We start from the raw sequence: 23,766 nt of genomic DNA, 5'->3' as shown, positions 1-23,766 counted from the left end.
GCACCACTGCACTGCAGCCTGGACGACAGAGCTAGAATCAAAAAAAAAAAAAAAAAAAAAAAAAAGAGAGAAAGGTGACTTCTCCCCAAGAGTCCTGACAACGCCAACAATTAAACCACACTGGGCAGAGGACTATTCAGAATTTCAGAAGCTATATTTGACAGAACTGGCCTAAGACAAAATTACACAATGGTAAAGTTTGGCTCCTATATCCTTTTTACATTGGGTCAGCACCCCTTGGATTTCTCAAGCATGTCAGCACTAGTGGAGTGGACCATCTTTATCTTTTGGCCTCGGTTCCAAATACACATTAGTTTTTATAAACCCTGTCTTTTTGTGGTTGTCTGAATATGTCATCTGTGCTAGAGGCCCACACTTAGTCTTCATGAATGTTAATAAGAGTTAATTACCATCAAAGGAAGAACAGATGCACAAGTGTCATCATGAAATGGGATGTGTGGGTGTGTGAAAAGAAAATCCAGGGTGAACCAGACTCAGTCTATGAAATTCAACTAAACAGACTGCCAAGAGACAAGTTTCGTTTCTTTTTATTTTAGCCTCTTATTGATTTGTCTGTGCTGCCAGGAATTTTATCACTCCATCAACTTGTCCTTTAATATGCGATCTTGTTATTATTTAGGAAATGAAATGAAAACCTCCTTTGGCATTAAAATAATGCGATATTACTCTTTGTGGGCAACTGTTAGAGGTTTTAGTAACCCACATATTGTTGGTTCCCTGGGTAAAGGTTTATTGATTTTTCTAGCACTTGCTGTTAATGCTTGATGTTTGACAGTGGAGTTTCAGTCTACACGAAGGAGCTGTTTACATGGTCAGCATAATTATTATTGGGTTGCACAATGTACAGGAAGCTACTGGAACTTATACTCTTACAACATTATTATTAAATTAAACCTTTTTTTTTTATTTCATAGCTGTTACAGTTAAGGTCATAAACACACCTACGATGATCCCATTCGAACCTAGATTACATACAGTAAGAAGTTACAAAGTCAGCTCCCGAATACGGGCCTGTCCTAAAATGTGTTCAGAGAGACCAGAGGGATCCTGAATTACTGGTGGTAGAACCACTGTAAGATACAAGCAGGAAAAAGGTGTGATTTTTCTCTTAACACCAGTCTCTTTCTCTCCCTGCATCTCCAGATACTTCACTCTCCTGCCTTTTTTCCAGACCTTAGTAACGCTAGCCATAGTCTCAATCAATGGAAATGCAGTCCCTTTCCCATTTGTCAGTGATGTTATGTAAGTATTTCAAGGTTATCTGAATTAATCAAGGTTTTACAATAAACCTTTAGTGGCAGCCTGCTGGGTCTGGTGAGCTGACTCGGAACAAAGCACTGGTAAGGAGGGGTCACCCACGAAGAAATTGGAAGGCCTGAGGAAAGAACAGAAATCAAGGAAGATGACCAGATTGTATATGTCCAAAGTGAAGGCAAGGTTGGTCATTTAGGCTTAGAGCACAGCTTCCTGAAATGTGTCCTTTGGACTCTTGGAACAGGGTCCACTTGAGGTCCACACCAGCCACTTCTAGAGCCAGAGACTTTGAGTCCTTGCTCCAGGATCGATCAGTGGTTCTCAAACTATACAGCTATACGGGCAGCAAGGGGTCTCTTTCTTTTTCTTTTTTTTTTTCTTTTTTGAGACAGAGTCTCACTCTGTCGCCCAAGCTGGAGCGCAGCAGCACGATCTCCGCTCACTGCAAGCTCTGCCTCCCGGGTTCACGCCATTCTCCAGCCTCAGCCTCCCGAGTAGCTGGGATTACAGGCACCTGCCACCATGCCTGGCTAATTTTTTTGCATTTTTAGTAGAGATGGGGTTTCACTATGTTGGCCAGGCTGGTCTTGAACTCCTGACCTCAGGTGATCCACCCGCCTCAGCCTCCCAAAGTGCTGGGATTACAGGCGTGAACCACTGTACCAGGCATCAGGGATCTCTTTCTAAGGGGCCTAATAGGAGCAAGGAAGTGGGTAAGTGAAAGAAGGAAGGGGAAGGCATTATAGTTCTACAGGCCTTCAATATTTCTGTCCCATAAACTAATCATGGGAATCCACCATTTGTTTATAGCAGTCAGAAGGTCCAGTCTGGAATCTGCTCAAAGTGTGGTCACCATCGACATACATAATAGGCTGAATTTAACAAAAGGATTTTCACCAAAGGAAGCCAGTTCTGGCTTCTCTAAATTATTTCCTGGCTGAGCACAGTGGCTCACCCCTGTGATCCCAACACTTTGGGAGGCCAGGGAGGGAGGATTGCATGAGCCCAGGAGTTCCAGACCAGCCTGGGCAACATGGTGAGACTTCCATCTCTATGAAAAATTTTATAAAAATTAGCTGGGCATTGTGGTGCACACTTATGGTCCTAGCTACTTGGGATCTGAGGTAGGAGGATTACTTGAGCCCAGGAGGTTGAGGTTGCAATAAGCCATGTTTGTGCCACTAAACGCCCGTCTGGGTGACAGAGCAAGGCCATGTCCAAAAAAAAAAAAAAAATTCTAATTTAGCAAATGACTTTATGTTCAAGACATTAAATGATAATTACCTCATCTAGATTAAGCTTGTGACTTTCTGCTTCTATTCTTTTAAATTTCTAAAAGATAGAAGATAACTGGAACTAGCACACATAATCTAGGCTAATTTTTGGACCCTGTATAGCCTTGATTCCTACACACACATATTACAAACTGAGTCTTTTATGTTCTACATTAACCTTCCTGAGAAACAGCTAATAGTACAGCCTTTTTTCTTTTTTTTTTTAAGTGGTACAAACACGACTCATTGAAACCTGGACCTCTTGGGCTCAAGTGATCCTCTCACCTCAGCCTCCTGAGTAGCTGAGACTACAGACATGTACCACCACGCCTGGCTGATTGTTTTGGGGTACTTTTGTTGAACTTTGGTAGATACAGCGTCTCCTGATGTTGCCCAGGCTGATCTGGAACTCCTGGCATCAAACGATCCTCCTGTCTCATCCTCCCAAAAGGCTAGGATTACAGGCATAAGCCACTGTGCCTGGCCTCTTTTTTTCAATTTTTGTGGATATTGAGGAAATTAAGATACTTTATTATACCCTTCTTAATCGTACTACTAGAAGTGCTTTTTCTCTGCCTACCTAAAAACCCAAATCCTTAATATACCAATTACCATTAAAGATAGGTTTAAAGAACGATGTCCTAGCAGAGGTTATGCAAGCAGTCTGCTTTAAAACTGTTGAAGGCCGGGCGTGGTGGCTCATGCCTTGATTACGGTTTGTGGGCTCTGTGTCCCCACCCAAATCTCATCTTGAAATGTACTTCCATAATCCCCACATGTTGTGAGAGGGACCCGGTGGGAGATAACTGAATCATGGGAGCGTTTCCCCCATACTTTCTCGTGGTAGTGAATAAGTATCACGAGAATTGATGGTTTTATAAGGGATTTCTGCTTTCATGTCTTCTTCATTTCTCGCTTGCCGCTGCCATCTAAGAAGTGCCTTTCGCCTTCCACCATAATTGTGAGGCATCCCCAGCCACTTGGAACTGTGAGTCCAATAAACCTATTTTTCTTCCCAGTCTTGGGTATGTCTTTATCAGCAGTGTGAAAATGAACTAATATACACCTGTGATCCCAGCACTTTGGGAAGCTGAGGTGGGAGGATCCCTTGAGGTCAGGAGTTCGAGACCAGCCTGGCCAACATGGTAAAACTCCATCTCTACAAAAATACAAAAATTAGCCAGGTGTGGTGGTGGGCACCTGTAATCCCAGCCATTTGGGAGGCTGGGGCAGGAGAATCGCTTGAACCTGGGAGGTGGAGATTGCAGTGAGCTGAGCTTGCATCCACTGCATTCCAGTCAGAGCAAGACTTCATCTCAAAAACAATACGTAATAAAATTTTAAAAAATAAAACTGTTGGGGGCATTAGCCACACAAACAACTGTCCAAAACCCAGGGTCTCTGGTTTTTGTTGTTTTTGTTTTTACAGTTTTATTGGTTTTATTTAAATCCCAATAAAACAAACACATTTGCTGTCTATTCATTTCTGCACTGTGTAGGCTGGTACTGGCATTGGTGACTCTGATGACCACCTGGGGTGCTCTTTCGTTTTTTTTTTTTTTTTTTGAGGCGGAGTCTTGCTGTCGCCCGGACTGGAGTGCAGTGGCCAGATCTCAGCTCACTGCAAGCTCCGCCTCCCGGGTTTAGGCCATTCTCCTGCCTCAGCCTCCCGAGTAGCTGAGACTACAGGCGCCCACCACCTCGCCCAGCTAGCTTTTGTATTTTTAGTAGAGACGGGGTTTCACCGTGTTAGCCAGGATGGTCTCGATCTCCTGACCTCGTGATCCGCCCGTCTCAACCTCCCAAAGTGCTGGGATTACAGGCTTGAGCCACCGTGCCCGGCCCTGGGGTGCTCTTTCTAAGATGGCTTTGCAGTTCTTGGAGGAAACATCATGAGTGACCTCAACACAGTAAGATTTGTTGCACATCAGCAGTACTTCCAGTTCCTTAACATTGTGGACCAGGAACTTCCAGAAGCCACTGGTCAGCATGTACTTTGTCTTTTTTTTTTGTTTCTCCCATAACCAATGTTGGGCATAGAGCTGGCCCTCGAACCTTCTATGAACCATGTTGCCAATACCTCTGTGTTTCCACCAGTTACACTTAATTTTGACATATCAGTCTGACTGGTGCCCAGTGAACTTCTTGGTGCTCTTTTTGACGATCTTGGGCTTCACAAGGGGTTTGAGGATGGCCATGATGGAGGAGATGGGTGTCACCTCCATAGGCTTGTGCCAAAGAAAAGAGCTCAGGTCTTTCTGTAATGGTAAAAGAGGACCCATAAAAAGTGAAAAAGCAATGATGCCCAACCAAATTCAATAAATTTTTACTGCATGCCTGCCCCGTGAAACATGTTATGTCACTATCAGGATCTAGATTGAGTGGAATTAATTCAGAGAACACCAAAGATCACTCTAAATCATGTCTTAGAGAAACAGTTGAAATAATCAGAGATGGTTATACTGGAAATAAGAAGATTCTAGGAAAATATGAGAGCCGTCATGCCTAAATATTTAGCACCCCTCCCCCCTTTTTTTTTTTTTGCAGAGATTAGACTTGGTTTGTACAGGACAACACAGAATTAATATCAATGAGTATCAGTCAAAATCAGTAGAATGAAATCATAGCAACCTAAGAAAAACCTTACTATCAAAGCAATCTAAAAATAGAATGAGCTGTTTTAGGAGGAGCAGAAGCCTCACTAGCAATATTGGTACCAGGGACATTATATACTGCAGTCTCTGGATACTCAATCTCTAAATGAGTCTTAATCAGACACTGCTGCAAATCAAATCATAAGTCACATCACCCAAAGTCAAATGCTGCTAACATAATGACATGTTTCCTTCTGATTTTTTTCCCTGTGTAGTTTAACATAATAAAATTGTAGCACATACACAATCTTTCACTTTTTATAAAAAATTATTTCTTTCGGCAATTTTGTAGACTACCAATATTTACCAAAGCTTTCACTTTTTTTTTTTTTTTTTTTTTTTGAGACAGGGTCTCACTCTGTCTCCCAGGCTGGAGTGCAGTGGCATGATCTTGATTTACTGCAACCTCCTTTCCCAGGTTCAAGCAATTATTGTGCCTCAGCCCCCCAAGTAGCTGGGATTACAGGTGTACACCACCACGTTCAACTGATTTTTGTATTTTTAACAGAGATGGGGTTTCACCATGTTGACCAGGCTGGTCTCGAACTCCTGGCCTTGTGATCCACCTGCCTTGGCCTCCCAAAGTGCTGGGATTACAGGTGTGAGCCATCACACCCAGCCAGCTTTCACTTTTTGTTGAACATTTACAGTTTAGTGGTAAGAGCAGTTTTCAAGACACACTACCTGGTTGACTCTCTCTTACCAGCTATACAATCTTGGGAAAGTTACTTATTCATTGTGCCTCAGTCACCTCACTTGTAAAATGGGAACTGTACCTCAAGGAGTTGTTGTATTAAAGGAGATTCCATAGCCAAAATGTTTGTGTTCCCCATAAAATCCACATGTTGAAACGCTAGCCTATGGGTTCCAGGAGGTAGGGCATTTTGGAAAGAGATTAGGCCATGAGAGGTCAACCCTTATGGGATTAGTCCCCTTATAAAATAAGCCCAGGAAAGCTCATTTGCCCTATCCACCGTGTAAGGACACAATGAGAAGGCACCATTTATGAGTCAGGAAACAGCTCTCATCAGACATGAAATCTACCAGCACCTTGATCTCGGCCTTCCCAGCCTCCAGAACTGTGAGAAATAAATGTCTGTTATTTAAGCCACTCAGTCTACTCGATTTTGTTACAGTGGCCCAAAGACACTAAGACAGAATCCAAACCTAAGAATATATCCTCTGCCAGAGTAGTGGCTCACACATGTAGTCCCAGCAAGAGGATCACTTGAGGCCAGGAGTATAAGACCAACCCGGGCAACATTGCAAGACCCTGTCTCTACAACACATTTTGAAAAAGAAAGAATAGATTCTCTATGTTCCAATGGTTGTTTGGGCCTCTCCTATAGCACCTACCATCTTTTGCCATCAACACTTATTGAGCTTTTACTAGGTAATTTAGTTCAATTACCCAACAAATGAGGACCTATTAATCTACAAGGCATCTTGCTATGTGCTTGGTATACATGTAAATATGAAAGGAAACATTTACTCCTGCCCTCAAGTAACTAAGTGATCTTTGGGAATAAGAGATGCACAGTCCTTTAAACGTACAATAAGTGTGTTATGGATATTAAGAGCATAAGCACTGATGTCAGACAGACCCAGTTCCAGTCATTTTGTCTCTTTCTTTGGGAGACCTTGAAAATTACTTAATCTCTAAGCCTCAGTTTCCTTGGTTATGTAATGATGATAACATCTACTGAAAAGTATTCCAAGACTTGAAAAAGGCAATGTGCATAAAGCACTTAGCATAATGTCTGGCACATAACAAATTTTAAAGCAGAATCTTTATCAAGTAAGCATTATTCAACCCCTACTAGAAAAGCCAGACCACCTATCCACAGCAGCCTTCCCACTTACTACCACCATGTACACACAGGGATAGGACTGGCTAGGAAGTGTTTCCCTTCCATTACCTAAGGCACTGCACGTCTCTTACGGAATTTACACCAGGCCATCACACTAGACCAGAGCCCAGCTCATCCAAGAGACTCTCATGGCCAAATCAAATACATCTCACACCCCTGTTGACCTAACTCACCACTACATATGTAAGCTTCTCTCATCATCTCCCAAACTTTTTTTACATTTGCTTAGCTGACACAGCTTCTCATCTACTCTATCTGCAATACCAGCTCATCCCATTACCAATAAATCTTTTTTACATCCTCAACCTCATCTCCCAATATTCTTCCCACCTCCTTACCCAGACTGAAACTTGCTTCTTTCCCCTAGACACTTCCCCAACACCAACTTTATCATCACATACACCTGGGGTTCAGGGTTAGGCGCATAGGTGGATTTACTATGAAGTTTATAAAACTTAAGTTCCAGTGTCCCTAACTTCTACAAGCTCCTTCTAAGGAAAATATACTAGGAATGTGTTCAATTATGTTTTCAAAAAATTGGCGGCCAGGTGCGGTGGTTCATGCCTGTAATCCTAGCACTTGGGGAGGCTGAGGTGAGTGGATCACCTCAGGTCAGGAGTTCGAGAGCAGCCTGGCCAACGTGGTGAAACCCTCCCTACCTCTACTAAAAATACAAAAAATCAGCCAGACGCTGGCAGATGCCTGTAATCCCAGCTACCTGGCAGGCTAAGGCAGGAGAATCACTTGAACCCGGGAGGCAGAGGTTGCAGTGAGCTGAAATCATGCCACTGCATTCCAACCTGGGCAACAGAGCAACACTCCATCTCAAAAGAAAAAAAAAGAAAGGCTGGGCGCGGTGGCTCACGCCTACAATCCCAGCACTTTGGGAGGCTGAGACGGGCAGATCACCTGAGGTCTGGAATTCGAGAACAGCCGTTGACCAGCATGGAGAAATCCCGTCTCTACTAAAAATACAAAACGAGCCGGGCATGGTGGTGCATGCCTGTAATCCCAGCTACTCAGGAGGCTGAGGCAGGAGAATTGCTTGAACCCGGGAGGCGGAGGTTGCAGTGAGCCAAGATCACACCACTGCACTCCAGCCTGGGCAACACGAGCGAAACTCCATCTCAAAACAAACAAACAAATAAAAATTGGCAAAGATAATTTAGCTGCAACCAGTTAAGATGCTCATTCCAGCTTCCCTTCTGTCACACTTCCCCTCCTCTCAGATGAAACTGGGGTTACCAATTCTATCTTAATCAGAGGCACACAATACAGTTGATCACTCACTCTCTGCTTAAAACAGATTCTATTTGGATGTGTAAGACATGTCTCAAAGTCAACATGTCCAAACTGAACTTTCTATTCTTCCCAAATCTGGGAAGACCTATCTCAACAGTAATTCTATCCTTCCAGTTGCTCAGGCCAAAATTCTTAGAGTCATTCTTAGACTGGGTCTCATTCTGTTGCCCAGGTAGAGTGCAGTGCCACAAGCCTCCCAAGTAGCTAGGCATGCACAACCACACCTGGCTAATTTTCTCTTTTAAATTTTTGCTATTCTCTCACCTAGGCCTCCCCAAGTGCTGGGATCACAGGAGTGAGCCGCTACGCCCAGCCCCTAGCAGTCATTATCTACTCCTATCTCCCTTATTGGTTCCTTCAACAAACCTTGTCTCCCACGGTAAGGCTGGTTGCAGTGGTGCTCGCCTGTAATCCACTTTGGGAGGCCAAGGCAGGCTGATCACTTGAACCCAGGAGTTCAAGACCAGCCTGGACAACAAACCCCATCTCTACTAAAAACACAAAACATTATCCCAGCATGGTGGTGTACACCTGCAGTCCCAGCTACTCAAAAGGCTGAAGTGGAAGGATAGCTTGAGCCCAGGAGATTGAGGCTGCAGTGCACCACTGCACTCCAGCCTGGGTGATAGAGCAAGACCCTGCCTACAAAAAAAAAAAAAAAAAAAAAAAAAAAATGTAGTGACTATCTCAACCACTCCCATCTATCCTAATGCAAGCCAAAATCACTTGCCTAGACTATTGCAATAGCTTTATTTCTCCCTCTGCCTCACTGAAATATGTTTGGCTCTTAAGAACTTAGTTCACTGCTGGGCACAGTAGTGCACACCTGTTGTCCCAGCTATTTGGGAGGCTGCAGGAGGATCACTTGATCCCAAGAGTTCAGACTAACCTGGACAGCATAGTAATACCCCAACTCTACAAAAATAAGTTTCCAAATGGATGCTAATCTCACAATATCTAACTATAACCTACAAGGCTACTACAGACCCTGACCAACTTTCTCACTCTTCATCCACAACTTTGCTATTTCTCTGATTCCATTCAGGAATTCTCTTCCCCACACAACCTACGCTGTAACCGCTATTAAGTTCATAAGCCAAATGTAAGTATGGCCTTCTTCTCTGACCTCAGCATCTAGCACATATACCTCTTTTACCCTGCTTTTCTTCAAATAACGCACATTATCATGTATTGCTGCTCTATCAGCATATAAATTCAATAGAAAACTTTTCATTCACTGCAGAATTCTGTCTGGCATATAGGAACTCAAGTATTTGTACAATTGTTGTCCACAAGTGGTAGAACACTACTTTCCAAACCTGGATCACGTAGGGGCTCTTGTTCAAATGTACACCAATTAAGGAGGCACAGGGTATACCTGAACAGGGCATTTCTAATAGACTTCCAGATGACAACATGTCAAGTCCCAAGAATTTTCACCTACCTTCATTTCTTCCATCTCATGACAGTCACCTGCATTACCAATGTTAAAGCAACCACACACTACACCTACACTTCACCTTTTACTGAGTCCCCCAGTAGACGTCTTTCAGGACCATGATTTTTTACAACTTGCACAACCCCTCCAAATACTCCCAACTGCTTTTCTCCACAAATATGAACATGCACACATTGACAGATAAGCCCCTGCATCTCTTCAGAAGTGTGTGAACATATATAAATTCCTTAAAACATTTTTTTCTCATCCTAACACAGTAAAACCCCATCTCTACTAAAAATACACAAGATTAGCCTGGTTTGGTGGTGGGCACCTGTAGTCCCCAGGAGGCTGAGACAGGAGAACATCATGAACCCGGGAGGCTGAGCTTGCAGGGAGCTGAGATGGCGCCACTGCACTCCAGCCTAGGTGACAGATCGAGACTCCGTCTCAAAAAAAAAAAAATTCTTTACAGACAAGGTCTCACTATGTGGCCCAGGGTGTTCTCCTGGGCTCAAGCAATCCTCCCACTCTGACCTCCAAAAGTACTGGTATTACTGGCATGAACCTGACATGTTTTGTAAAGTATAAAAATAAAACTGGCATTTACCAGTTTACTGGCTGGTACAATTTTATGTTAACTCAGGGAAAATAAGCCATCAAGTATATCAACGTAATAAAATTTATAAGATTTCTTGCCGGGCGTGGTGGCTCACGCTTGAAATCCCAGCACTTCATGGGAGGCCAAGGCAGGCGGATCACGAAGTCAAGAGACTGAGACCATCCTGGTCAACATGATGAAACCCCCATCTCTACTAAAAATACAAAAATTAGCTGAGCGTGGGGGCTGAGGTAGGAGAATGGCTTAAAATCAGGTTACAGTAAGCAGAGATTGCGCCACTGCACTCCTGTCTGGCGCAGAGCAAGATTCCATCTCAAAAAAAAAAGAAAGAAGTATTTCTATAACCAATTAACTATTCGTCATATTAAAACACTCATAAACTGAAGGGTTTTTTCAAAAGTTTATTTTATGTACAAAAAACTATCATGGTTTTTCATTGAGTAGATGCCTTGGATAATCCTTTGAAGGAAGATCAAACACTCATAAACTGAAGGGTTTTTTCAAATGTTTATTTTATGTACAAAGAACTCTCATGGTTTTTCATTGAGTAGATGCCTCGGATAATCCTTTGAAAGAAGATCATTTAGTCCAACTGAAAAAAAAAAAGCAGATAATGATTTATTTCAAAATGCTTTAATCTCTACTTCTCACAAAAAAAAATGACTCATTATAGAATGTTTAACTGGACCTCTGACCTACCTAAACTAACCACACCAGGTTCTACATAGTTTAAATATTTACTGAATGCCTACTCCAGAATCAACTATGTTTTAGAATGATTTTTGGTAATGCTATCCCGCTTCTTCCATCAAAGTAATGTTTCCCAAAACAAAACACTAGTAAATAAATGATCTTTACCAAATGCACAGGATAGTTGTTCAATAGGCAACTATAATTACACAACTATAATTCATCTTTTTTTTTTTTTGAGACAGTCTCGCTGTCTCCCAGACTGGCGTGCAATGGAGTTATCTCCACTGATTGCAACCTAAGCCTCCTGGGTTCAAGCGATTCTCTCATCTCCGCCTCCTGAGTAGCTGAGACCACAGGCGCGGGCCACCATACAAGGCTAATTTTTGAGAAGACAGGTTTTTGCCATGTTGGCAAGGCTTCTCGCGGAAATCCTGGGCTCAAGAGATCCGCCCACCTTGTCGGCCTCCCAAAGTGCTGGGATTTCAGGCGTGAGGCACCTCGCCTGGCCCACAGTTTATCTAGGACACAGAGCTAGGGCGTGGGCCAAGGTCCATTTTCTTATGTGTGATATACCTCCCGAATTAGGCGAACCTTCTCATTTTAACAAGAAGCATATACTGAAGTATTTGTTCAAGGCTGCCAAGCCTGAATTTAAAGGTACTTTCTCTGTCCCTGCTGCACTGCAGAATTCATATTAATTTACAACAGGGCGCCAAGTGGCTCACGCCTATAATACCAGCACTCTGAGGGGTCAAGGCGGCCGATCTCCTGAGGTCAGGAACTCAAGACCAGCTTGGTCAACACGGCGAAACCCCATCTCCACAAAAAATAAAAATAGGCCGGGTGTGGTGGGTGGCAGACCCCTGTAATCCCAGCCCCTCGGGAGGCTGAGGCAGGAGAACTGCTTGAACCCGGGAGGGAGAGGTTGCAGTGAGCTGAGATCACACCACTGCACTCCAGCCTGGGCAACAGAGGGAGACCCAGTTTCCAAAAAAAAAAAAAATTTACATCATTGTAGAACAGTATTGTCCAATACAAAATAATTAAGAATCAAAAAGCTGGTGAATTTATCTCAAGGAGTCAATCATAAATTCGTTTTCACCTTAAAAAAAACCCCAAATTACTATTTAAAAGATTTTTAGAAGCCAAAAGTTTCATATAAACATTTGCTTAAGGTGATCAAGAGATAGAAGTACTAAATGGTAGACCCTTGTTTGCTGAATCTTCACAATGTCTTTCTGACCCCAAACTTTTAGTTCATTCCAGTATATGACCCTATCAAACATTTAGGGTGGCCTGGCGCGGTGGCTCACGCCTGTAATCCCAGCACTTTGAGAGGCGGGCGGATCACGAGGTCAAGAGTTCAAGACCAGCCTGACCAATATGGTGAAACCCTGTCTCATCTAAAAATTAAAATGAGCCGGGCATGGTGGCGAGCGCCTGTAATGCCAGCTACTCAGGAGGCTGAGGCAGGAGAATCGCTTGAACCGGGGAGGCGAAGGTTGCAGTGAGCCGAGATCATGCCATTGCACTCCAGGTTGGGTGAGTGCGACTTCGTCTCAAAAAAAAAAAAAAAAAAAACTTGGGGTCAGTGGTTAATACATTTATTTGGTTAGAAAATATCTAGGTAAAGCCGCGCATGGTGGCAAAAGCCTTTAGTCCCAGCTACTCGGAACGCCAAGGCAGGAGGATCGCCTGAGACCAAGAGTTCGAGGTTGCAGTGAGCCAAAACAACGCCACTGCACTCCAACCTGGGCGACGAGAGAGACCCTGTCTCAAGAATAGGTACTTATAAAATCGATAAGTGAAAGAAATGTAAAACAATTTTAGTAGCCTCTGTATGAATAATTTCACCCAACACAATACATGGCACCTAAAACTGACTAAGCTATCTATGTAAAAGGGGGTAGGAAAGACTAAGTCCTTCAACCTTCTCCATTCTATTAGTCTGATTGTCCAAACCATCAACACTGTCACCAGCTACCAACTAAAAAAGAGGAAAAGCTCTTGGTCGAATGCTCACAATTACCACCCCAAGGAAGATATGTCGGTTGTCCTTCGCAGAAAAAACAAAGAACCACCACGACCTCCGCCCACACAAACGTGGAGCACGCCTGCAGACGCCTACCTTAATGAAACCGATATCCTTCGCGTACTGACGGAAACACTGGCGGCACATATTGAGGCCATATTTCCGGATCAGACCGTGCCGGTTTGAACACACGCGACTGTAAGAAAACAGACAGCGGCTTTGCAGGTCACAGAAATTACAAGACTCCACACTCAGACGGCTACTACCCACATCCCGGGACTCCCAGGCCCCGGCACAGGCCTGTAATGGCGGCACCAGCGGCTCCCAGTCGGCCTGCTCCCTCGTGCCGCCCGTGGCCTCCTCTACTTGAGATTCTAAGCAGCCTAGCGCTCCATGGCAACGCTTCCCCAAAATCACAAACTATTTCTCACCAAGAGCGAGAACCCTGGCCGAATTTTCGCGGGTGGCTCCAGTACAGCTGCTGGTGACCCATCTTGTTCTCAGAAGTGCAACGAGGTAAAAGGAAGGAGCTCGTCCACGCATGCGCTCTTCAAATTTTTGAGACAGTTTACCCAGAATGCAGTGCTCAAAGGAAACGCGTGCGCAGTGTGGTCAGGTTGTTTCGCGGGGTGAATAAAATGAAGTCTTATAGGAGTTGTGGGCCGTCCCAGTTGATGACGTCACCACACCACAGCTTCTAGTGCTATTCTGCGCCACTATCTGACCGCCGGGCGCGGTGGCGCGTGCCTGTAGTCCCAGCTACTAGGGAGGCTGAGGCTGGAGGATCGCTTGAGTCCAGGAGTTCTGGGCTGTAGTGCGCTATGCCGATCGGGTGTCCGCACTAAGTTCGGCATCAATATGGTGACCTCCCGGGAGCGGGGGACCACCAGGTTGCCTAAGGAGGGGTGAACCGGCCCAGGTCGGAAACGGAGCAGGTCAAAACTCCCGTGCTGATCAGTAGTGGGATCGCGCCTGTGAATAGCCACTGCACTCCAGCCTGGGCAACATAGCGAGACCCTGTCTCTTTTGAACAATAAATACGTTAATTTTGAACTCTAAAGAAATGCATATTCATAGCCTCTTTTATTGATTAAATCTTTTACTTTCTTTTCATTAAAACGTTACACTTGGGAAAGGATTTTTTTCCTCGACTCACCAGTGACACCTACTGGAATAAATGTACAAAACAACTTAAAATCAGCTGTAATAATCACGAGTCAACGGTAGGGTTTGCTTTTATTTTGTTAAACAGAGTACATTTTCAAATTTATTTTTTTGACACACTCCTCCAAGAAATACACCTACACCATTCCAGAAAAAAAAAATGAGATTCTTTGGCATTTAGTGTATTTGATTCTTAAATGTAATTGGCTGAATGTAAAGTAGTAAGCAAGTAATGTGCAGGGTATGCTGCTTTGACCAGATAATTTGGTGACAAAACAACTAATGAAAAGCAAATGCAAAAATGCAAAAAAAAATGTCAATAAACGAATTTCTGCTGAAAGATGCCTAAAATTCCATATGGTCATTTATAATGCCTCCAGATAAAACTGCTCTGAAATCAAAGCTTTAACAAGATTTATAACATGTAGCACAGGGTGCAACAATTCAAGAAACTTTTACATATAAACTCTTATAAATTGAAATACAACACTTCTTTAAGGTATGTTATGTCAGGGTTCTAGTGGGGTCCCCCTACCCAATCATTAAGTTAGGCATTGTATTATATGATTAAGGAAGGAGGGGAGTCAGAGATTTGTAAACTACATATAACTTGTTCCTTGCCCTCAAAATGTTCTAATCTAATCTACTGTGGAAAACAGGATTATCTCCAAGACCTCAACATACAACGTTTGTGCACCAGCAACACGTATACAACTAAGGAAAATATTCTGTATTCAATGATGGGTGTGCTCACGAAGTATGAGAGGAGCCAAGAAGAGAAATTAGTTCCAGCTTGAGGTACATTTGAGAGACTTTTGAGGAAGACCTTGAAGAATGGGATTTCTACAGGCAGCACTTGACAGAAGGGAATGCCTGTTGAAAGAAAGCCCTTGAGCCGAGGTAAGGCAAACAACTTTGTGTGACTAGAATAGAAGATGCACAAAAGGCCTAGTGATAGGAATGAAAAGATATTTTATTTTAAAGCCTCATTGGGCAATATCCAATGTCAAGTTTCTACAACTTTCCTATAATTTATATCAGTCACTAATGTGTGGTTTCCAAAAGCCGTTTGCCTCACAAAAGCTAATCTAACATTTGTCCACACTTTCTCAGGCCTCTCCTAGTTGGTCTCCATAATATTTAAAAGATTACAGTGGTTCTGAGATCAATTCCATAAATATTTTTAGTACTCTGATATATAATCCTTTGGACCTAAAGAATTGAATTCATTTAGGAGAGAAAAAAAGACAAATAAGCAACTAGTTGTACTTGAACAATCTTAATCTGAATACTTAAGTAATTGTTAATGCTTAGTCTATAGATTATTCTCTTTGATAGAGATATTGCAAAAGTGCAGCTAAGAAGTCGTACTTCCTTTCAGTTTTAAGATAATGTGACATAGGCTGGGCGTGGTGGCTCAAGCCTGTAATCCCGGCACTTTGGGAAGCCGAGGCGGGTGGATCACGAGGTCAGGAGATCGAGACCATCCTGGCTAACATGGTGAAACCCCGTCTCTACTAAAAATACAAAAAACTAGCCGGGCGTGGTGGCGGGCGCCTGTAGTCCCAGCTACTCGGGAGGCTGAGGCAGGAGAATGGCGTGAACCCGGGAGGCGGAGCTTGCAGTGAGCCGAAATCGCGCCACTGCACTCCAGCCTGGGCGACACAGCGAGACTCCGTCTCAAAAAAAAAAAAAAAAGATAATGTGACATCATCTATCCCAAACAATGGAATTATGCATTTCTTTTTCAATAAACTGAGAACAGCTTTAAAAGTTCATTTTAACTCAGTGTTTATCAAGAGCTTTTATGTTTTTGTTTTTCCTTTTGTTTTGAGACCGAGTCTCGCTGTCGCCCAGGCTGGAGTGCAGTGGTGCTATCTTGGCTCACTACAAGCTCCACTTCCCGGGTTCACACCATTCTCCTGCCTCAGCCTCCAGAGTAGCTGGGACTACAAGTGCCCGCCACCACGCCCGGCTAATTTCTTTTTGTATTTTTAGTAGAGACAGGGTTTCACCGTGTTAGGCAGGATGGTCTCGATCTCCTGACCTCATGATCTGCCCGCCTCAGCCTCCCAAAGTGCTGGGATTACAGGCGTGAGCCATCTTAGTTCTCTTTTATACATGGCTTTTAAACTTCGAAATGCCTCTTCTTTTAGAACACATTTTCCTTTAATAGGATATTTCTTGGGTTGGGTTCTTTGTTTTTTAAAAAAATGTACAATGAAGTACAAAGAAAAAAAAAGAAAAAAGTACCATAATGTCCTTGCCCAGATAACCCTACTAATGTTTTTCTTTTGAAAAAATAAAAGTAATATACCTGTAAAATTGAAGCATTCTAACACTACAGTGTATAGATCTTATTTTTAAGTACATTGGAATAATATGCATATTAGGACACTATTATTCAAGATGTCTTTAATTTTCTTTCTCAAATTTCTACAATCTTCTGTGATCGTCTATCCAGAATTTTATCATTTAAGAACCTTCATCTTAGGCGTATACACTCCTGATGGGAATGTAAATTACTTCGGCACCGTGGAAAACAGGTGATTTCTTAAAGAACTTAAAACAGAACTGCTATTTGACCAGCAATCTCATTACTGGATATATACCCAAAAGAATATAAATCATTCTACAATAAAGACAAATGCATGTGTATGTTCATCGCAGCACTATTCACAATAGCAAACACACTGAATCAACCTAAATAGCAATTTTTTAGGCAACAGTCGACTGGATAAAGAAAATGCAGTACATATACACTATGGAATGCTACACAGCCACAGAAAAGAACAAGATCATGTCCTGTGCAACAACATGGATGGAATTGGAGGCCATTATCCTAAACAAGCTAACACAGGAACAGAAAACCAAACACCACGTTCTCACTTATAAGTGAGAGCTAAACACTGAATACACATGCACCCAAAGAAAGTAACAGACAGCGGGGCCTACTTGAGGGTAGAGGGTAGGAGGAGGGTGAGGATTCAAAAAGTACCTACTGGGTACTAAGCTTATTACCTGGTTGATGAAATAATAACCCCTGTGACACACAGTTTATCTATAGAACCAACCTGTACATGTTTCCTTGAAACTAAAACTTTTTTAAGAAAAAACTTGGCCAGGCGTGGTGGCTCACGCCTGTAATCCCAGCACTTTGGGAGGCTGAGGCAGGCAGATCACAAGGTCAGGAGTTCCAGACCAGCCTGGTCAATATGGTGAAACTCAGTCTCCACTAAAAATACAAAAATTAGCCAGGCATGGTGGCGGTCGCCTGTAGTCCCAGCTACTCTGGAGGCTGAGGTAGGAGAATTGCTTAAACCCAGGAGGCAGAGGTTGCAGTGAGCCAAGATCTGCACCACTGCACTCTGGTGTGGGCAACAGAGTGAGACTCCATCTCAAAAAAAAACAAAAAACAAAAAACCCTGCATCGCTCTTGAGTTACTTTCAATTTCAGAACCTTTAGGAGGCTGGGCATGGTGGCTCACGCCTGTAATCCCAGCAATTTAGGAGGCCGAGGCAGGCACATCACGAGGCAGGAGATCGAGACCATCCTGGCTAACACAGTGAAATCCCGTCTCTACTAAAGAATACAAAAATTAGCCAGATGTAGTGGCGAGCACATACAGTCCCAGCTACTCGGGAAGCTAAGGCAGGAGAATGGCATCAACCCAGGAGGCAGAGGTTGCAGTGAGCCGAGATTGTACCACTGCACTCCAGCCTGGGCGACAGAGCAAGACTCCATCCCAAACAAAACAAAACACAATAGATTCTTTAGGAATAGAATCATACTTTTCCTCTAAACTTTACAAAACCTGTTTTACCAGAGACAGAGTCTAAAATACATGTTTTGCATGTTTGGTTATTACAATATGCACACTTCAGTGTCATGCTCCGGTTAGAATTAGGTCTTTTTTTTTTTCTTTTCTTTTTGAGACGGAGTCTTACTCTGTCACCCAGGCTGGAGTGCAGTGGCACCATCTAGGCTCACTGCAACCTCCACCTCCCGGGCATTAGTGATTCTCCTGCCTCAGTCTCCTGGGTAGCTGGGATCACAGGCGTGCGCCACCACTCCCGGCTAATTTTTGTGTTTTTATTAAAGACGGGGTTTTGCCATGTTGGCCAGGCTGGTCTCGAACTTCTGGCCTCTAGTGATCTTCCCCCCTCGACCTCCCAAAGTGCTGGGATTACAGGAGTCAGCCACCGCACCCACCCAGAATTAGGTCTTTATTAATAATTATTAACCCTTCAAAAAAGCTCAGTTGTTCAATAGTGTTATGTGTTTGTCCATATCTATTTTAGCAAATATTAAATTTTAATTAATTGTACATATTATATTTTAAAGTAAAACATACATACTTCGGGAAAGGGGACTCAAAAAAGGGGAAAAAAGTACATAATACATGCATACATTAAATATATTGTTAAAAGTAAGTCTTTCTCCAACCCTAGACCCCTATTTTCCCAGTCTCCCTGTCCAAACCAACAAGTTAGCAGTTTTTAGAGGTTTTTTTGTTTGTTTTGTTTCTGTTTTTGTTTCTTTGACAGTCTCACTCTGTTGCCCAGGCTGGAGGGCAATGGTGCAATGCAATCTCCAATCTCAGCTCAGGACAACCTCTGCCTCCTGGCTCAAGTGATTCTCCTGCCTCAGCCTCCCAAGTAGCTGAGATTACAGGCACAAGTCACCACACCCAGCTAATTTTTGTATTTTTAGTAATCACGGGTTTGCACCATGTTGGCCAGGCTGGTCTCAAACTCCTGACCTCAGGTAATCCACCCGCCTCAGCCTCCCAAAGTTCTGGGATTACAGGCATGAGGTGCCACGCCTGGCCCAATCTGATTTTCTTTTTTTTTTTTGAGATGGAGTCTTGCTGTGTCACCCAGGATGGAGTGCAGTGGCATGATCTCGGCTCACTGCAACCTCTGCCTCCCGGGTTCAAATGATTCTCCTACCTCAGCCTCCTGAGTAGCTGAGATTACAGGTGCCCACCAATACACCTGGCTAATTTTGTGTATTTTTAGTAGAGATGGGGTTTCACTGTGTTAGCCAGGATGGTCTCGATATCCTGACCTCATGATCTGCCTGCCTCGGCCTCCCAAAGTGCTGGGATTGCAGGCATGAGCCACCGCGCCTCACCCCGATTTGATTTTTTGAAGTCCATTTAGCAAGATTCAATTTGATTTTTTGATGAGACAGAGCATAATTTCCTATGTTTATAAGCCAGACATAATATCTTTATCTGGGAACTTTTTTGAGTCCACAGCCCAATTTTTTAATCCATTGGTAATCCAGAGTTTATATATTTATAAATACTTATGTATAAGGAAATACACCTTTGACTTCAGATAAGATGCAAAGTTATTTTCTTTGCCACCATCCCAGATTATTTATTTTTTAAATTTGTTTATAGTGTATTTTTCCATGCAACAAGTTTTTTTTTTTTTTTAGGCTAGTCAAGTGAAGCAGTAGGAGTGGAGAAGGAACAAATAAATCTGTAACTGGTTTAGTTGTAAACTCCACTGCACTCAGACCAGCACCATGCGAAAAGTTTTAAAGTCTATGTATTTTTTTTTTTTTGAGATGGAGTTTCGCTCTTGTTGCCCAGCTGAAGTGCAAAGGCGTGATCTTACCTCACCGCAACCTCTGTCTCCCGGGTTCAAGCGATTCTCCTGCCTCAGCCTCCCGAGTAGCTGGAATTACAGGCATGTGCCACCACCCCAGCTAATTTTGTATTTTCAATAGAGACAGGATTTCTCCAGGTTGGTCAGGCTGGTCTTGAACTCCCGACCTCAGGTGATCCACCCACCTCAGCCTCCCAAAGTGCTGGGATTACAGGCGTGAGGCACTGTGCCTGGACAAAAGTCTATGTATTAAATGTATTAACTTGTCACACTACTGCCTTTAGGTTTTGCATCAAAATTATTTAAAGGTTACATGTGTTTTCCTGTGATATTTTTAAAGTTTTTATTTTAAATCTTGAAACCACCTAAAATTTATGTCACTGTTCCCCAGGAATGAGGGAGAAATTCAGCTTCTTTTCCCCTCCCAAATGGCTACTTATCCCAACACAAGCATGTAAGACTGCTGTATTCTAGCACAGTGCATGCTTTCACAAATATTTGCTAAATGAATAAATGAAAAGCAGTATTTTTTTATTCTTTCTACAAATATGCATTGAGTACCGACTGCATATAAACACTATGCTAGGCTTTGCATATAATAGTAGTGACTCAGAAGCCAGGAAGCATATCATCTAGAGGTGAAGATAAGCATTAAATAAGTAATCATATAGCAATATTTTGAACAGAATAAAATTCCTCTTACCATCAACTTCCAAATGTGCTGGATAAAATATGACATTTTGACTGGGCGCAGTGACTCAGGCCTGTAATCCCAGCACTTTGGGAGGCCGAAGTGGGTGGATCACCTGCGGTTAGGAGTTTGAGACCAGCCTAACATGGTGAAACCCCATCTGTACGAAAAACATAAAAATTAGCCAGGCATAGTGTAATCACATCTACTCGGGAGGCTGAGGCAGGAGAATCACTTGAACCTGGGAAGTGGAGGCTGTAGTGAGCTGAGATCGCGCCATTGCATTCCAGCCTGGGCGACAGAGCAAGGCTCCGTCTCAAAAAACAAACAAACAAACAAAAAAAAAACCTTTTAAAATGCAGAGGTGAGCTCACAAGAAAGGGGTATACTGGGGGCAGGTGCTAAGTGGGAACTGAAAAACCAGAGGCTGTCCTGGGGCGATTTGTCCTACTAAGTAATATTAAATATAACCTGGATTCCAAAGGGAGCAAGAGACAAGCCTTTGGGCAAGAGACAAATCTTTGTATTTAATTAAATTGTGAAGAGTGGAAATCCATGAAGGTTTTTGGGAGAAATTAAATACAGCATCTGAGACCTGAGTTCTAGACCTCTTTAGTCTAACATTGACTATCTATGAGGTCAGGGTCAAATAGTGTACCTTTACTCTTAATTCCATTCCCTCTTGTGCGAAATGAGAGAATTTAAGTATAATATCTGTAATCAACATTTCAGCTCTAAAACTTGAGGATTCTATGGTAGGATATCCCTTCACAAATTTAATTTGGCTGCAGTATGGATGGTGGATTATTACAACAGCCTCCTGATACATCTGCTTTCAGGCTTGCTCTACCTCCAAAACATCTTTTTACTGACCACAAGAACCTTTCCTGATCAGGTCTGAATTTTATCCTTCTTAAAATTTTTCAAAGGTTTTCCAGAACTTTCAGAGCCTGGGGGACAGGGTGTGAACCTGTCTAAAAAAAAAAAAATCCTGTGTTAAATGAATGAATAAATGTATTGAAGCAAGAAGACCTTATAAATTTTGCAACAGCTCTGTAGCAAAGTAATGCAGCTCTGAATTGATACGGCAGTGCTAAGAATGGAAAGGTGGTCATTCATTAGTAAATAATCGTGGAAACACAATCCATAAGACATAATCAAAGTGTCACTGAAGAAAGGCAGCACTGAGAGCAGTAAAAGTTGCAGATACCAGGATGAAATTACTTTTGTCAGAACCAAACAAAATAGGGCCAGAAAGGCACAAAGGAAGGGGCTCATGTTTGTACGTCTGAGATAAGAACTATTTCTGAAGACTTTCTAAAAGCTCCACAAGAGATCAGTTCACATCCTTCACACATGTCCTCCTTTGCACAGTCGGCAGGTTTCAGACATATACATATGTTTCTATGACAAAGCTTATCATTCTTTAGGACTGCAGTAATTTAGATAAGATGCTCTCAAAAGAACACTTACCCAGTAACAGCATCTCCACTAATGAAAGGATGACAACTCTGGCTCTGAGCCTCTGGAACCAATGAACTCTGTTCATTGAACAGAACTCTTGCTTCTGTTTCCAAGCAGCTTTATTTGAACTTGTCCTTTTTGCCAATAAAAGCTTCCTTTTACCCTTCCCTCACTGGACATACTTTTGGCTTGCCATTTCATGCATCCTGAATTCTAATATTCTCTTCCCATTTCTGAATAAATTCAACATATTTGGAGACATTTTTCTCCAGTCTTTTTTTTCCTTGATATTGAAAGAGGTCTGATGTTTAGGTTCATATTTGTTAACTATTTAGCTGTACTGAGTCTTAGATGATGTTTACCACTAAAAAAAAAAAAAAAAAAAAAAAAAAAACTAACTCCAACATCTGGATCAAATGTGCTAGGGCAAGCAAGTCTACATTGTCCATAGCTTGTGACAATAGTTCTTTAAGAATCTGATGTGGGTGGGGCATGGTGGCTCATACCTGTAATCCGAGTGCTTTGGGAGACTGAGGCAGGAGGACAGCTTGAGGCCAGGAGGTCAAGACCAGACTAGGCAACATAGCAACAACCCCCATCTCTAGCAAAAAGTGAAAAAAAAAAAAAAAAAAGAAAGAAAACCACACACATTTGGCCATGGTGGCATGTACCTGTAGTCTCAGCTACTCGGGTGAGTTGCATACTCAAGGATGGCTTGAGCCCAGAAGTTTGAGGTTGCAGTGAGTTATGAATGTTGCCACTGTACTCCAGCCTGGGTGAAACCCTGTCTCCAAAACTAAACTTAAAAAAAAATTCTGATGTGACTGTGATTTTACTAGCTCAAATCTAGTGAGCTACAATGTGAGCAAAGTTCACTATGACTACAAATGAAAAGTTCAAGAAATCCATTATCAGCAGGGCGCAGTGGCTCACACCTGTAATCCCAGCTCTTTGGGAGGCCGAGGAGGGTAGATCACCCGAGGTCAGGAGTTCGAGACCAGCCTGGCCAACATGGTGAAACCCCGTCTCTACTAAAAACACAAAAACTAACCAGGCGTGGTGACGGGCACATGTGGTCCCAGCTACTCGGGAGGATGAGGCAGGAGAATCGCTTGAGCCTGGGAGAGTGAGGTTGCAGTGAGCTGAGATCTTGCCACTGCACTCCAGCCTGGGAAACAGAGGAACGGGAGGTCAGGGGAGGGGAGGGGAGTGGAGGGGATTCAATCCAAGGGAATCCATTATCTGTTGAATGCCTAGTATGTGCCAGAAAGCCGGGGAAATAAACGAAAAGTGCAATCGGAGCTTGCAAAAAGGAAGGTCAAGATGCTAAAGAAGGTTTAGTGGAAACTGAACTGGAATTTGATAATATTAATTAGTATGAACAAAACAGAGAGAAAAGAATGTAGTTTGTAGGCCAGGTAGAAGATGAACTAATTTTATAGAAGAAAAACAAATCTAAATGTTTTATCTCTTATTTCTCTTGTCAAAAACTTGTAGCCCAATTATTTTAAACTCCTTGTGTATTTCCACTTTCAGTCTGTCTACAAGGGAAACTAACTCGAGGTAATTAAGGGTAGAGACCAAAGAGCAGATTTTATTTGTATGGTGGTAAAGTTCAAAGGGCTCTTTCCTTCACAAGCAATCCACTAAGACCAAAAACTTTA

The 23,766-nt window shown here is 42.8% G+C and overlaps 1 protein-coding gene across 1 annotated transcript; it reads right to left on the bottom strand.

Annotated features, from left to right (window-relative positions):
* Positions 1-10,924: 10,924 nt before the first annotated feature.
* Positions 10,925-13,754, bottom strand: RPS29 (ribosomal protein S29). Its single transcript, XM_023222652.1, has 3 exons — positions 13,593-13,754; positions 13,258-13,357; positions 10,925-11,028 (listed from the first exon to the last, which is right to left on the bottom strand). Exons 1-3 carry the CDS (start codon positions 13,652-13,654, stop codon positions 11,020-11,022), a joined length of 171 nt encoding a protein of 56 aa, XP_023078420.1. The 5' UTR covers positions 13,655-13,754; the 3' UTR covers positions 10,925-11,019.
* Between the last annotated feature and the right edge of the window lie 10,012 nt (positions 13,755-23,766).

Source organism: Piliocolobus tephrosceles, chromosome 6 (genome assembly GCF_002776525.5).
Source record: "Piliocolobus tephrosceles isolate RC106 chromosome 6, ASM277652v3, whole genome shotgun sequence".
In the NCBI taxonomy this organism is placed as follows: Eukaryota; Metazoa; Chordata; class Mammalia; order Primates; family Cercopithecidae; genus Piliocolobus; species Piliocolobus tephrosceles.
Note: the sequence above shows the minus strand (reverse complement) of the source record. Positions and strands in the feature narration are given on the sequence as shown.

What these genes read in the sequence shown, in the direction of transcription:
- RPS29 (XM_023222652.1), bottom strand. Translation starts at nt 13,654, where the DNA reads ATGGGTCACCAGCAGCTGTACTGGAGCCACCCGCGAAAATTCGGCCAG. An exon ending in GGCCAGGGTTCTCGCTCTTG is followed by an intron (nt 13,358 to 13,592) that starts GTGAGAAATAGT and finishes GTTTTCTTACAG; the next exon opens with TCGCGTGTGTTCAAACCGGC.